The following is a 15,886-nucleotide window of genomic DNA, read 5'->3' on the forward strand; positions in this document are numbered from 1 at the left end:
CCTTTCCTGCTCTGCTGGGCCACTGCTCGGATAAAGAGTCTGGTAAAGGAATTTGGGGGGAACCCCATGCTGTTTTTTTATTTTTTTTTGGCATGGGGTCCTCTCTAAAATTCTTACCAGACCTAAAGGGTCGGGTATGAATTTGGGGAGACCCCACGCTGTTTTGATTTTCACGTTTAACAACATACTGAACTCCATCAAAATAGATTTGCATTAATCCAAAAATGAAAACTTTGGGTCGATCTGAATTCTGAATAATGAATATGAAATGGATCCTAAGTTCGGGTGGAAAAAATAAAAAATTTGAAACAAAAATTAAACAAAATTTTCGGCCATGCACGTATCTATTACTCACCACTGGGTTTTTTTTTTTCTTCAATATATAAATCAAAGTACCAAAAATGTTGGGGAAAAAAAAACAGTTTTCCCTATGTTCTAAAACATTTATTATTACCCAGTTTTTTTGTAAAATATGAAAGATGGGGTCACGTCAGGTAAATGGCCAACAAACAGGTCTAGCCTTAAAATTGTGTGCGCCTACGAAATCTTAAAACTACTGTACCCAAAACTGCCCATAAGCGATGCTGTTAAAGTTTTTACTGCTCATCAATTTAGTGTTAACAATGATTTATGGTCCTAGATTTATTGCTCGAATGTTCACGGTAATATATAATATGTGGGACGCAATCATGGTTTTTACACGTAGGCGCACACAAAGCGTGTTTACGTTTGTGCATGTACGTGGGGGCAGGGGACCTTGAAGAAAACATTTCATGGTTTTTTTTTCCTATATGTGACTTTAATTTTTTGTAAATTAATTAAATTTTTTTTACACTTAATTTAATTGCTATTGCATAGGGGGCTTGGAATGCATGGTAAAAGATGCGGTGTCTAAGGGCAACAAGCCAGAGTTGAAAACTCTGCCTCCACCCATCTTCCTGTTGTGCAATTGTCCAACCTTTCCACAGTGACTAGTAGATGTCCAGGCTGCCTTGGCAGACCTCCTTGGTCAAGGAGTCATTTCTGTTCCTCAAATGGAAAGGTTTCAAGGTTTTTACCTGAATCTGTTCACCGTTCCCAAAGCAAAAGGACGTCTGCCCCATTCTGGATCGCAAGGTGCTCAATGTCTTCATTCCAATGCAAAAATCTGCATGGAGTCCAACAGTTTGGTCACAGCCTCCTTCCGCCAAAGAGATTAGCTGGCCTCTGTGGACATCAAGGATGCGTACTTGCATGTCCTCAGCTTTTCAACACATCAATGCTCACTGCATTTCCCCGTGGGCACACAATACCTGGTTCTGACCCTGGATACTATAAGGCTTACCTGATCTATCCAGTGTCCCCGAGCTCCTCTGTTGTGCTTTAAACCATTCAGATCACTTCCTGACACACTGCGACTGTCTCTTGTTGCCGAGGCAAGGCTGCCGCATCTTGGGCTCCTCCTTCCTGCTCCCATTTACTGCGTCTTCCAATATGTTGGCATTTGCCGTGGCTATGACTCTTAGTGTCCTCATGCCAGTAAGTACCTTCTGTATACTCCTCCCTGCAGTGCCTCCCATTACTTCTGTTGCTGTCAGCTCCAGATTACAAACTTACAGGCCCTGTGCCTGGTGCTTGTGTTTTCCCATGTGTCTCACTAGCTGCCATTGCCAGTAATTGCTTTGCCTGTATACTGACCTTTGCCTCTTTTTTTTTACCACATTTCTGCCTGGACTGACCTTTGCCTGTTTACTGACCGCATAGCTGCCTACCGCCTGAACTGCGCATTTTCTTGTTTACTTCTATGCCTTCTGCAGCAAGTGACTGATGGTGTGCTAAAACAATTCTGCTAATTCCTCCATCTATTTCAGGATTAGCATGAGAGGAGGAAGAAGAAGAAGAAGAAGAAGAAGAGGGCACATTTGCAGCAGCTGCAGGCAAATGTCTGCTGTGCACCTGGGAGGAGAAAGAGGAGGAAAACCTTGTTACCCATTCAGCTACACCCCATGCATTCTCTGGCTATATAGCACATCCACTCTCAGAAAGAAAAGGCAAGGCGCATGTGCAATGCGTTTCGATGGTGCAGCCTGACCACCGCTTTGTCCTGCAGGCAGGGCCGCTGATGAACAGTACAGGAATCCCTCCTGTACTAAACCCAGGCCTTAATAGATCAGCAGGAGTGCCCTGCTGTATTACAAAAACTAGTGCAAGAGAGAAGTGAGTGACATTGTCATGCCAGGGTCTCCTCTGCACTGAAACCCAGAAATGCATGCAATGTCCTGCCAGTAGGTGGCAGTAGAGAAGTGGACTCAATGGAGCTAAACCTGGAAATATTTGCTGGTTGCAAGACAAAGGCATGGTGTTTGAGAGGCAAGCACGATGACGTGAATAGCTCTCATGCCCGTTGATAACTTGTACACATGCATAGGTGGTTAAGGAGAAGCAGCAGGCAGAGTGTGATGACACAGCAGGGTCTGGCTAAAGAAAAACAGCAGTTTGAAGCTGACAGAGGGCTGTGAAACAGTGGTAACTAGCTGCATACCTTGATATGTATATATAAAAAAAAAAAGGCAGCAGGTTGAAGCTGGCAGAGTGCTGTGGCACAACAGGGACTGGCTGTATACTGTATACATTGATGGTGTAGAGGAGCAGAAAGTCAAAGCTGGCAAAGGGCTGTGGTGCAGTGCGGACAAGCTGATGGGTACAAAGAAGCAGCAGGTATAGGCTGGCAGGGCTTCCTAAGGCATGAGTACCCTGTTTCACTGCTCTGTCTCTGGTGTGGGCTTTGAGCCCCCTGAGATACCTTTTGCCTATTGTCAGGAGTACTATGTGCAGGGGAGCGGGAGCCACTGTGGGCACAATGTAAAATCCATATGGGACATGTATAGGATGCGTCCAGAGACCACAGTGTCAGATCAGAGAGGTTTTGTCATGTTGTAGCAGCGCTGCAGATTCTCCCTTGGGTTTTAATGGGGCTTTTACTCAGGGGAGAAGGAATGGTGTTCAGGGATCTGCAAGTACATTTCTGGGCTTACATTGGGAAGGGGGAGCCCTGTCAGACAGGCTTTATGGGGCTAGATGATTATGCTGTAAAACACACTGACAAGATGGCTATTGGGAACCCTGCCTTCTATAATGAGGGGGCTGGCACATAATGAACCCCCGTTATTGGCCATTCTAGGTCACCTGAGCTATGTTCAGGTTGTCCCGGATGTCATCTCTAATCACCAGTGGCCATTTGCAGTAAATCTCCACCCTTAATAGTGTCCGGCTGAAAGACTGTCCTATCCCCCACTTCGGCTCAGTGTTGTTATCAAAAATACATGAAATATTTCTAAAGGTTTTTTTTAATTCAGCGTTTTCCTTCCCCCCCCGGAGCTAATGTCAGTTAACTGGATTGAGCTCACTAACAGGTCAATCTCCATTAGGGGCCTTCCAGGCTGACCATTTTGCGCTGACTGGGAGAGAATACAAGAAAATAGCTGACAAATGATTCCCAAAAAGTAAGTCTCCACTACTATAACAGCTTAAGAGTGGAGATGACCCATTCCTGAGTGTTTTCATTAAGCGCAGTGGGTTGATTTGAGGTATAAGTCTGTGCAGGGAGCAATACAACTCGCATTGCTGCTGATTTGGAGCAACTGTAAGGCACTACTGCGATAACCCAGGTAGTCTGGAAGAGAATTACAGCAAAGTTGTGTCATCAAAATACTTAAATCAGAACTCCAATCAAAATAAGATAAAAATGAATATTCCATTAAAAGGTAAAATAACAAAACCAGAGATTGCTGCAATAGTCACCTTCAATCCAGAGATTTCACGTGCAGTACTTTTTTTTCTGCCACTTGATGTCCTCAGTCTGATAGCCAGCATCATTCCACCCACTTTCTGAGCCCGGGTCGCAGCCTGTGAGTGGAAACGAAAAGCAGCACGGATTGGCTGCTTGTGCTCAGGGCCGGTGGTGCCACTAGGCAAACTAGGCAGCCTCCTAGGGCGCACTGCTACCTAGGGCGCAGCCTTGACCATTCACCCCCCACAGCTCCCCTAGTCTATTTTAAATTGCAAAAGCCAATAGCAGGCTGGGTATTGCACCCACCCACTGAGCATAGGAGCGAAACTGAGAGACAACTTTCTCTCTCAGGTTCGCTCCTCTGCTCAGTGGGTGGGGTTTCAATAGCCAGTCTGCTATTGGCTATTTCAAATTAAATTACATCCACCAGTCACCTGCAGAAGCTAACCCGCAGGAGAATGGGGCTGCACAGGGGGGGGGGCCTGGGATTGGGGGTTGTGCCACAGGAGGGTGCAAGTAGCTGGTCTTGCCTATGGTGCAAAATAGTCTAGCACCGGCCCTGCTTGTGCTCCTTCTTTCTCTCACACTCCAACCCTCCTGTGCAAGGAGTACAAGAGGCTAAAACCAGGTCAAATTCCGGTACTGATTGCATTGCAAAATACAAATAATTGTGTATTCATGATTATAGAACTACTTTGTGTCATTTTATATCTGCTTAGAGTTCAACTATAAGACACTTATTAGGGCATGTATTTCTTGTATTAAGAAATACTGATTCCTGCTCCATTTCAGATTTCATTCCCATACATATTAATACCACATATTGCTTTTTCCAGGACATGGTCACTTACTACTTGAACCTTACCTATGCCAATAAAGAGTCACCGAGGTGGGAGAAGGAATACCGCCTTACAGAAGCATTTCAGGTGCCAGACGGATCTCCACAGTCTATGCACAGTGTACTGCAGAAAATATCTACTGAGCCTTGCTTTCTACAAAAGTACTATGAGTATAACTCAGTCAGCTATGATCTAGAAGACTGCGACCACTCCTGTAAAATTGATCATGTATGTGCTATCCGTGAAGTCGACTTTACAAAGTATGCTACATGTTTAAAAAATGGAATCTTAGCTTTTAAGCCTGCCTATCATACCACTGTGATGTTGGCTGTGTTGCTTATTTATGGACTGAATTTAAAATAATTGTATGAAGCATAATATTTAAAGAAGATCTTTGGGATTTTTAAAGGCTAACTCTTGCAGTGAAGCTACCCCTGCACCCTGCTTGTTTATGTCTAGAGGACCGTATAAAGAGGAAATACTCACCCGATCCTTGATCCTGTGGCAGTGACTGCTCACCTCACTCCCCCTCTGTGGTACATCCCTTGGCGTCCTCACGTCTAATAGACCTGTATTAAATGTGATGACTCAGGAGTCCTTAGACCACTGGAGCCCAGGGGAGAAGAGGCTGCACGGACCGGTCAAGCAGCCCGGTGGGATCGATGTTTCAGTGAGTATTCCTTCTTTATTCCCGTAGACAAAAACAAGCAGTTAACCCTTGCAGTGTGGGGGTAGCACCAATGCAAGGGTTAACTTTTAAGATGGAGTTCCCCAGTAAGAACAATCTTCAGCACCATATGTATCTAAATTGACAAACAAAAAGCACATTTTATTTGACATAAAAGTGAGACCCATTCTGGTATAAAATAATGATGGTTTGTGTGTCAGGAATTTACCGTTTATGTCTATATTGAAAACAACAATGTGTTAATATAACAAAAATAAAATGCAGATTATCATTGTATGTTGTCAAATCTGTGTTTTGTAATTCAGTTAATTGTAACTTTTATTATTAAAATATAGTGAGGTGCAGCAGGCAGGAGGAGAAAGGAATAAAGGATGTTTATTTCTACAAAAGATAGGGGAAGATTAATTGCATCATATAATAACATCTACAGGAAATGATGAAAAACAAAAACTGGCAGAGCTCCATCCCACAAGCTACAGATTACACCAATAAAGTTCACCTTTTCATACATGAAACTGATAGAGGCCAGAAATGGAACCATTACTTGTCAAAGCTAAACTTAGGGCAGATATAAAAGACCACCAATTAATCTGTTAAAGCTCGATTCCAGCAGCTTTCAGCTGCTTCGCCTTTCACTGTTCAGTCACAGGCTGGGGTGGGTCCATAATTAACATTGCCCCAGTAAAAATAAGATAATGTTCACCTCTCTTGCCGCCCAAACCACTAAATGCTGCTCCATTGAAGAAGGATTGTCCTCTAAAGTGTCTTCAGAAACTAGTGCTTCAGGATTCCACACTGCACTCAGTGGTTCCTCCCACTGAAATCAATGTCACTGCAGGAAACAGTGGCTACTAAGAGTTTGGCAGGCAGAACCACTGAAAGCAGCGGGGAACCAGGAGATCTACACTCCTTGAAATGTTTATTTCTTGAAGAATCTATAGACAGGAATTTCTCTACTATGGACTAGCATTTGGCAGCACAAGCGGCAGGATAGGCAAGCTTTTCCTTTCTTATTTACTTTTATTTAAGGACAGAATGTGTCCCTATATTTAAACCTGAGTTGTCCTTGCACCTGTCAGGAGCCTTGTGCCACGAGGGGTTCAGGAATTTGAGACCCTTCCTCTTCGGAGGAGGACCAAAGCACCTTGCGCGCTTTTTTTAGTGTGCTGTGATTTCACGGTTCACTTTTTTTTGTTCACAGGGGTGAAGTTTGTCTTCAATGCACGCATCACGGACCTTAAAAAAAACAAGTGGGGCATCCATTTTTTCTCACACCGCAGTTACAAATGAACTGACGTAACCCGTTCACACCTACACAGCAGTGACTGGTGAGACCGTAGCTTTGAACGGAAAGCGCTGATAAGACGGCCAACAGAAGTTTGAATATAACCGGAGTGCAGATAATTTGTGACTCGCCCTTGTGTAATGCATATTTTCCGATACATAGCACAAGTTGAAGAGGACAAAGTTTTTTGCTGTTGATTTGTGTTTGTACTCCAGTGTCTGGTGCATCTTATTGCAGTGTCCAACAATAGTCAACCAACAATGATGGATTCCAATATGATCGAAATGATCCAATGATGGATTCCAGTTGCCATGATATCATGTTTCTATTTTGGCAATGTCCTACTGAAACCGTTCACCATGTTCATCAATGACTGCACCTAGATTTTCAAGTGTGAATGCAGAAAGTAAATCTTCAGTGACATGCTGCACTTCGTGGTCTTGTAACCATCTGAATGTAGTGTGGTGCTCTGTAGTTGCCAGGAAAATTCTCAACGACATACTTGAATGCTTTCCAGGCGATTTTTCTCTGGCCCCACTAACAGATCTTTGAAGATTATCATTGATGGTGTATCTGATATGTGGACCAATGAAAATACCTTGCTTAATCCTGGCATCAGTTATCCTTGGGAACATCTGCCACAAATAACGAAAACCTTACCCTTCGTTGGTCACCACTTTTACAAAATGTTTCATCGGTCCGTGTTTTATGTTAAGCGAAGGCAAAAATATCTTTTATAGTTCAACAAGTGGTTTATGTGCCACATTTTTCTGTCCTGGAACCAAATTCTCTTGGAGTGGCCATTCCTTTTTAATGTAATGTGACTTTTTTTTACACGGCTGTCCCATTCGGAGATAAAACAATGGTACTTCCAAGCTACATTCCAAGCAGCAGGGCAACTACCTTTAGATCTCTACAGATATTCTAGTTGTACTTAGTGTACTGAATATGCTTCAACAGCAGTTCCATGTTTTCATATGTTTCCTTCATGTTTGCATCATAGCCAACAGGTATTGAAGGGTGTACATTGCCATTGTATAACAAGACAGCTTTGAGGCTTAATATTGATAAATCAATAAAGAGACGCCATTCTAGTGGTTTATGCTCACAACCCAAAGCTGTGAACAAACCGTCAATGAATTTCGGTACAGAAAATGAGATTGTCCACCTGTGCAAAGAAACTTTTATAAATCATATTGGTGCCATTGAAAGACAGGAATTGTCATACCTGGTAAAAGTAAACACTGCCTTGTTTCTAGTAGTTCTTCTTTTTAATTTTGACAAACCAAAGTCTCTGACCAGGTTGTTTAATTCTGACTGTGTTATGAGATGAGGCTTGCCAGACTTGCCCGACTTAACATCCAGATCATTGTACCTGATTGGTGCATTGCTGCATTTTCAACCTTTCCATCATTTTTGTCTATTTTTGTAAAGCTCCATTTATGTGGTAGCTTTGGTACTGGAAGACTGCCATCATGTGGCACTGGTCTTCTGGCTGAAGGCAGATTGGGGTACTCAATTGAGTTCTTATTTTTGTCAGAGAAAACAGAGACATTAGTCAGACAGAAGTAACAGCCTGTTACGTGATCCTTCTGTTCTCGCAATATCATCGGGACAGCAAACGGCATTGCTTTCCTAGTTCTTCTGAGACGAGCACTCTGAGTGACAGCACATCTTGCACAACAAATGTGAAGAGCTCATGCCTTGTCCTGATCAACAATCGTACAACCAGAGTTCATATACTTTCTTAAGAAATCCAGTCATGGTGTGTCTTAAAGCGGACCTTTACACGCAAAAATCAAATTCTACCAATGCATCCCTCTATGTATGATGATTAATAATAACATAGACATGTCAGGTGTAAAATGCTGTGATTTAGAAATACTTACACATGCAGAGCATTCACTTCCTGCTTTGAAAGTGCAAATGACTTCAGTTTGCCAATGCAATGCACACTGGGATTGCCTTGCCATCAGGAGAGCATTGCTGGGAAATCTCATCTCAGTGAAAGGCATTTTCCTCAACTGAGATGATATGCATGATCACATGTCCTAGTCACATGTGCCAGAAATCCAAGAAGTAATAGGAGAGCTAGTAATCTGCCCTTAGTAAACATGGCCACGGTCAGAAGACTGGGGAAGAAAAGAGAAATAAGGTATGCAAAGAAAACAAAGCCTGCAATTATCTAGAAGTATGTATTTGTATATTGTCATAAGTAAAAATTTCTGAAGGTGTGTTTGTTGTTATTTTAAAGATATGGGTAAAGGTCCACAAATATACCAGAATGTGTCACAACTTTGGTTTTGAGCAAGCTCTATTTTTTGCGTTTGCAGTGGAACAGAACTCAGGCAAAGTTTTGCCACGCGTCTGATCGCACTCGGGGCAGGGAGGCGTGGAAGCGGTGCCATTGAATTCAATGCACTGCCACGCCCCAGAACGCAGGGGGAAGTTTTGTGAGGGATCGCGGTGCGTTCCAGTAGCTACCGCTCTGGAACGCACCGCATTCGCTGTGAAGCTTATCTAAAACAAAAAAAACCATAAATATACTGCATTGCAATTTACCAATCCTTAGATGTGGTAGCTGGACTCATTTTCTTTATTCAGGATTTTTCCCCCTTCTTTTTCACATGGTGATCCAGCCAGTCAAACACCTTCTGTCTTAGGATGGCAACGCTCTCTCACTGTACTGTATCTATGGAGAAGCAATGTTGTAACCCTAGGCTGCTCTCCCAATTAGGACTGCAAAACACTTTCTCCTCAATTCATTTACATTACACAGGTGGGATTTGCTTTGTAGTTCACAGAAGATACTGAAGCTGAGAAAATTGGTTATAGTGTTTGAGATCTCAGTTCAGTCCACAGGAAGTTACAAGGACACAATTTCTGGCATGGTTAACAGGTACTTTTCTGTGCTTGTAGAAAATGTAGTTCGCCTTTAAAAATAATGAAGACATCACACTTAAAGAAGAACTCCGGGAGCCAAATGGCAGGAAGACCTGGGTTCTACCAAGTCTCCAGAAGACTGGGCCTCTATATGGTTGTCCATCTCCAAATGCTCACGCAATAACCTGTCCCAAGAATCAGCATATAAAGTTCTCCTAAAATGGTACCTAGTTCCTGCCAGAATAGCTCGGGCCCTCCCATCCTATCCCAAAAACTGCTTTCAAGGTTGCACTTCAGAAGGTAATGTTATGCATATATGGTGGTCCTGTCCTTCAGCAATCAGATTCTGGTCGAAGGTCTGTAAACGTATCTCCTCCTTATTTGACATTACGGTTCGCAGAGACCCCTGGCACGCCCTACTGCATCTCAAGATTCCACAACTCCACTGTTCTCAACAGAAATTAGTAGATTTTGTCTTCTTAGCTGCAAAGCAAACAATAGCCCATTCATTGAAAAAACAAATGATACCCTAAGGGGAATTCAAACAACGTATGCAGGGTTTCTTTATCAATGAACAATTGTCTAGCATACTATCGGACTCCTACGCCAAATTTAAGAAGGTTTGGCCACCGTGGTGCGAACTTGCACTTCCAGACATGGACCCCAACATCTTTCAACTAGCATGAGACAACCTTTCATTCCTTCACACCTAGTGTCTTTTACTCTGTGCCTCCTGGCTTCCTTTCCCTTCTTCCTTCTTGCTATCAATTCAATACTTACTGATATTCAACTTCAGTTACTACGCCTTCCCCAGAAGCACAAGCTTCGCCACAAGCCTACCTTTGTGTGCTGGGTTGTAGTTTTACACGACGCTTTCACACATGTCGGACCTTTCTCCGAGCACATACCTTATAATATGTTCAAGCGAGCTTCGATATCAAGCATGTTATGAACGTATGTACTTTGTAACCTATTCTGGAGCGACCGGACATATTTTGTATGTTTTACTATGCTCAATAAAAAAACAAAACTTTTTGTGGAAAAAAAAAGTACTCCGGGGAAAAATATTCTCAACCGATCATTCCAGCCAGCTAGTTTATAGACCAGGTCCCTAGAGCCTTTTTCCCCCTCCTCTGCAGCAGTCTAAGAATCCTTGTGTCGTCACACTGTATACAAGTGTATAGACGTGAGGATGCTGAGGAACAGTCCATCTGTTAAGAAGAGGAGGAGATGCGATTCAGTGACCGGAGAAGTGGGGAGTCAGCTGGGCAGTTCGGGTGAGTATAACTTCTAGCACCTAGAGAAAAACATGCAGTTAACCCTTGCAGTGCGAGGGAAGCCCCACTGCAGAGATTGATAACACTTTTCCCTGGAGTTCTTCTTTAAGGACTGACAACCTGCAATATATTAAAAAAAATATTTAGTTTAGATAGGCCAATCATCTTTAAGAATACTCTCAATTTGTTTATATTGCATGAAAAAAAATCTGTTATAAATACCCAATCCTCCCCTCTCTAGCCTTCATCCCCATCTCCTCCTTCACTAATTCTCTTTTCACAGGTGCAACTATTTGAATCTCCAGACTCCCAGCATCATATCCTTTGTGTTGAAATCTCTCTGTGGTCATTTTAGTCTGTAAAATAATCAGTCAAGGAGTTACAATTTCTCGTTACTTTTATTAAGTGACCTTCGGTGATGTTCTGCAGCCAAAATGATAGCAACTGTTATAGGAGCTATAGTGTTAACTTCAGTTTCTCAAAGTGCCTCTTTGGTATTTTTCCCTTTTTCACATAAATTGTTGAGTCCAAAAAATTGATCATATTCCTAACATACTGGTAAGAGAATTTTAAATTCCAGTCATTATTATTAATAAAATCTAAAAAATCTGAAAAATGATGTCTCATCCCCCCTGCGGACTATGAAGGGGTACACTGATTCTGTGGTCCTATGCAATGGTCTGTCGTATGGAATACTTAGTTGGTTATACCATCATTTTTCGCCCATTTTGGAATTATTACATTTAGAGGAGCTGCTACTGCTTCCAAAAGACCCAGCATCAATGTAACTGAAGCAGTAGTCTGCATCTACAAATGGTCAGAAGAACCACTGAAAAAGATTTCCTATAGTTCCCACTACCTGGTAGCTTCATTACTTGGATCTTTCCATTTATTGTTCCCAGAGAGAGAAATTGCATCTCTTCTAAAATAAATTCACAATTCCTTCTACCTTGCCTCTGTAGGAGCTGGCATCACAATTTTCTGCATGTTTGACCAGATTGCCTTGTAAATTGCTTGCACTATATAATAGACCCTAGATTTTCCCATGGAAAATGGAAGCATATGAATGGCCAGTAGCAAGGAACGTGACAAGGAAAAAAAAAACAAACAAGAAAATGTTGTTGTAACCCCATAATGTTTGGGTTTTTCAGCTAAATCACTGAAGACTAGGTGGCATAGAATGCAGGCTAATGTCCGGTGGGAGCTCAACACCCATTCAAAGGAAATCTGGAGCGGGGAAGGCACCGCTATGTGCACTGTAGTGTGTTCCCTCCCAGCATGATCTATTGGTGGAATCTAGACACCTTTGTAGTGTGTACACACCCAGCAGGTGTGTTGTGCATGAATTGCAAGGTGATGTTGTGTAAATTAGCTCTATGTTGTGTTGCTTGCGTTGATGAATGCAGGAATGTAAATGCATGAGCTAACCATTTTTGTCTAAACTGTGAAGCAGCATTATATATGCATCATGTGCATGATTTTTCCATATATGGCATTAGTGGAGATATGCTTTTAGAGACTTTTTGGTTGATAAATACGTTTTGCTGTGTGAAAATCACACGCACCTGGTGCGTGCGTGTGTTTAGGTTAGTAAATCACCCCCATAGACTTGAAAATCATTTACTCTCACTTTCAAAGGTGAACTACAGAGAGACCAGAAACAATTTAGCTTCATTGCACAAGTTGATTCTGCTACCGCTCTAAGTACTGATCTTTTACCCTGTTTTGCTCCACTCCCTTTACTTTCTGTTTCATCTGCCATATCTTTATTGTAAAGCACATATCTTGTGGTCTATCTCTCAGCAATTTTAAACCAAAGCTCACTCTGCAGGCAAAACTCCAGCAAAACACTAAATTAGCAAAATTATTGTAGTGCCCCCCTCAACCCCAGAAGCAGGGAGGGCTGACATTTTAATCTCAGGGATGTATCCTTAGCCGGATTGTGGGATATGAACAGTAAATTGGGCGCATGTCACTTTAACTACTTTTTTTAATGCTTTATTGTAGAACAGCCAAAACTGGGAGAGAGGATATAGGGTTACAGACATCCATGGACAAAATAGATTCTAGACTCACCAATCCCTTCCAACTTCCACAGTGCAGGAATACTTTAGTTGAGGATGACACTGTGTAATAGAACCACAGCTGGTCATTATTATTATACAGGATTTATATAGCTCCAACAGTTTGTGCAGCGCTTTACAAAATGGGTTAGAGGATATTCTTGAGATCATCCCTGGGAGAGACACCAGACTTGTTCCTGAGGTCAATGCCACCCCGTCACCTCCAGCAGACAAAGGGCTCCTCTGGCTCTCCATCCCAGACAGTTCCAGACCCCACCTGGGTCCACATCTGGCCTCTGTAGACTTCAGGCCTAGTTACCTTCTCCAACCTTGGAGAAGGTAACTAGGCAAATGGTACTGCCACAAAAGCAGCTATCATCAGCCCCCAGACTCTCTTCCAAAGGTTAAGAGTCGGGTGACTCCTATACTGAAGTGTCTGGGAAAGGGAGGGTTTGAAGTATGTCTGGGGGAAAAAAAGATCTCTGTCCAGGCTTAAACCCAGATTACTCAAAGTGATGTAGGTTTCAGCGCTGATTTCTGAAGGTTCAGGCTCCATCCGAAACTCTGCAAGGTCTGGATGGTCAGGCCTACCTGTTTTGACTGATTCCTCAGTAGGAGTTCACCTAGATACCCCACAATGGGAATGCCTGCGAGAGCCCAGCAATGCTCGTACCCAAGGTGCAAAGAGAAGCGTAATGGCAGGGCCATAAACTGAAAGTCCAGAGGATTCCAAGCAAAGAAGTGACCCCCTGATCCAGAAGACTAGGGTGGATATATTCTAGTCTGTGCAGTGACACAAAAGGTTGGAAGTTATGAACCAAGGAGAGGGCTCGGAGCAAACCTCTAGCTTGTAGACACTGGAAAACCAGTTTTAGAAATGGAGACTGTTCAAGTGTCTGTAATGGTGAATAGATGTTTCACCTACTTTGGAAAATGGGGAAGCTGCCTTATAAAGGCTTGACAGGCTTGGAGCTGCAAGTCTTGCCAATGGACTGGAAGCCAGGCTTGGGTTAGAACTTGGGATTACTTGACATGGAGTAACAAAAAGGATTTGACCTAACTTCAAGGAAAGGGTGAGCTTTCCCAGACTTAGACTTAGGCTTCTTTGCTGCGAGGGTTCTTGCTGCCTCTGGCACTCTTAATGATGGCACCCAGAAAATACCTTATTCCTCAAAGGCCTGCAGAGTAAACGTTTTTTGACGCAGGTTCCGCAGTCCAACACTTTAAATAACAAAAGTGGCCACCCTCCAGAAGGAAGGACAGTGTCAGCACCAATTCAGAGATGATTTGAGGATCTACAGCCGAGTGATACACAAATAAGATACATTTTTGTTAATAGTTAAGGTACTTGAATGCATTTATAAGAGATAACTCCTGAGTTTAGTGTCACTTTAAGATGCTTGCTGCAATCCAGGGGCTGACTGGCATCTTTTAGCCCAAGGGGCAAGTACAACCCAGAGCCCCATGGTGCAGCAACTTTGCCCCCCTCCCGCTCTGCCTCTTCCCCCGCCTTCTCCCCGCCCCTGTCTGCCACTTTTGCCATCCATGTAAGGTAGTGTGAATGGTCGGGTGATGTGAGGACTCCTAGTAAGTCCATGAAAGGGACTGGTTGAAGGATGGTGCTCTCCTCCCACTGGGCTCCCTACATGGTTATGGCCTTACTCCGTTCCATGTCCGGTACTTAGGTACTCTCCCCAACTGTAGACCTGTCCATGCTTCTGGGCTGTGAGCGGTGGGAGGGACTGGATAGTGTCAAAGTCAGTGTTCTATAATTTTTCTCGATCCTATAAATTTTCTCGACTGTGTCACTTCCAGTGGGGCCGAGTCATCCGAATCAGCTGTTTTCATGACCCCCTTTCTTCATGACATACGCACCTGGAAGAGACGCGGTAGAGAAATTTATGGATTGAGGAAAATTATATCATACTCATAGTGTAGGGATGCCTCGTCAGTCCTGTGCGCGTGTACGACTGCTGCGACGTTGGTAGTTCTGCCACTAACTCCAAGCTTTAGAGGGACTACAAATCTCAGCACATTATACAGCAATGTACAATAATACCACCAGCTGTAGAGGACTATAAAGCTCAGAAATACATTGTACAGCATTGCAGAATGGCAGTGGCTATAGAGAACTACAATTCCAAGCAATACATTACACAACAATGCAGAATACCATCAGCTATAGAGGACTATAAATCCCAGCAATAATGACTACCAACAGTTATAGAGAACTACAATTCCCAGCAATACCATTATACAGCAATGAAGAACAGCATCAGCTATAGAGAGCTACAAATCCCAGCAAAACATATTACAGCAATGCAGAATAATATGAAGCTACATACTCTGTTGCTCTGGGTTCACCGTCCGATGTCTCCAGGGTCTCAGGATGGTTGTGCGGGCTCTCACCAGGAGTGCAGAGAGTTTCACGGGTGCGTGTATGTGCAGCAGAGGCGGCTCCCTAATTAGGTTCTCATGTGGCCAATGCGGACTGTCAGGTGGTCAGTGCGGGATCTGTGGTGGCTCCCTAATAATTAGTGGTGGCTCTGTGGTAGCTCCCTGGTGGGTAGTGGGGCCTCTGTGGTGGCCAGTGGAGGCTCCCTCGTGGTTAGTGGGGGATCCCTGGTGTAGAGTGACCATTCATCTAGAGCTGCAGCTAACGATTATTTTCAAAATCGATTAATTAGCCGATTATTGAGTTCGATTAACCGGTTCAGAATGGGCACCAGTTATAGAGGACTACTAATCCCAGCAATAGTACATTATAGCTGGCAGTATTCCGCATTGCGCTGTATAATGTACTATTGCTGGGATTTGTTGTACTCCTCTATAGCTGGTGGTATTCCACATTGTGCTGTATAATGTATTATTGATGAGATTTGTAGTCCTCTATGCAGCGCAATGCAGAATACCACCAGCTATAGAGGAGTACAACAAATCCCAGCAATAGTACATTATATACAGTGCAATGCAGAATACCACCAGCTATAGAGGCGTACAACAAATCCCAGCAATAGTACATTATGCAGCGCAATGCGGAATACCACCAGCTATAGAGGAGTACAACAAATCCCAGCAATAG

The 15,886-nt window shown here is 43.2% G+C and overlaps 1 protein-coding gene across 1 annotated transcript in view; it reads left to right on the forward strand.

Annotated features, from left to right (window-relative positions):
• SMPDL3B (sphingomyelin phosphodiesterase acid like 3B) overlaps positions 1–4,990 on the forward strand; it is a 25,525-nt gene extending 20,535 nt beyond the window's left edge. Inside the window, exon 8 of the mRNA XM_018566887.1 lies at positions 4,606–4,990. Within this exon, the coding sequence (XP_018422389.1) occupies positions 4,606–4,971 (366 nt within the window). The 3' untranslated portion in view covers positions 4,972–4,990. The remainder of the gene's footprint in view (positions 1–4,605) is intronic.
• The last annotated feature ends 10,896 nt before the right edge of the window (positions 4,991–15,886 follow it).

Source organism: Nanorana parkeri, unplaced genomic scaffold (genome assembly GCF_000935625.1).
Source record: "Nanorana parkeri isolate BGI_ZX_2015 unplaced genomic scaffold, ASM93562v1 scaffold986, whole genome shotgun sequence".
Classification (NCBI taxonomy): domain Eukaryota; kingdom Metazoa; phylum Chordata; class Amphibia; order Anura; family Dicroglossidae; genus Nanorana; species Nanorana parkeri.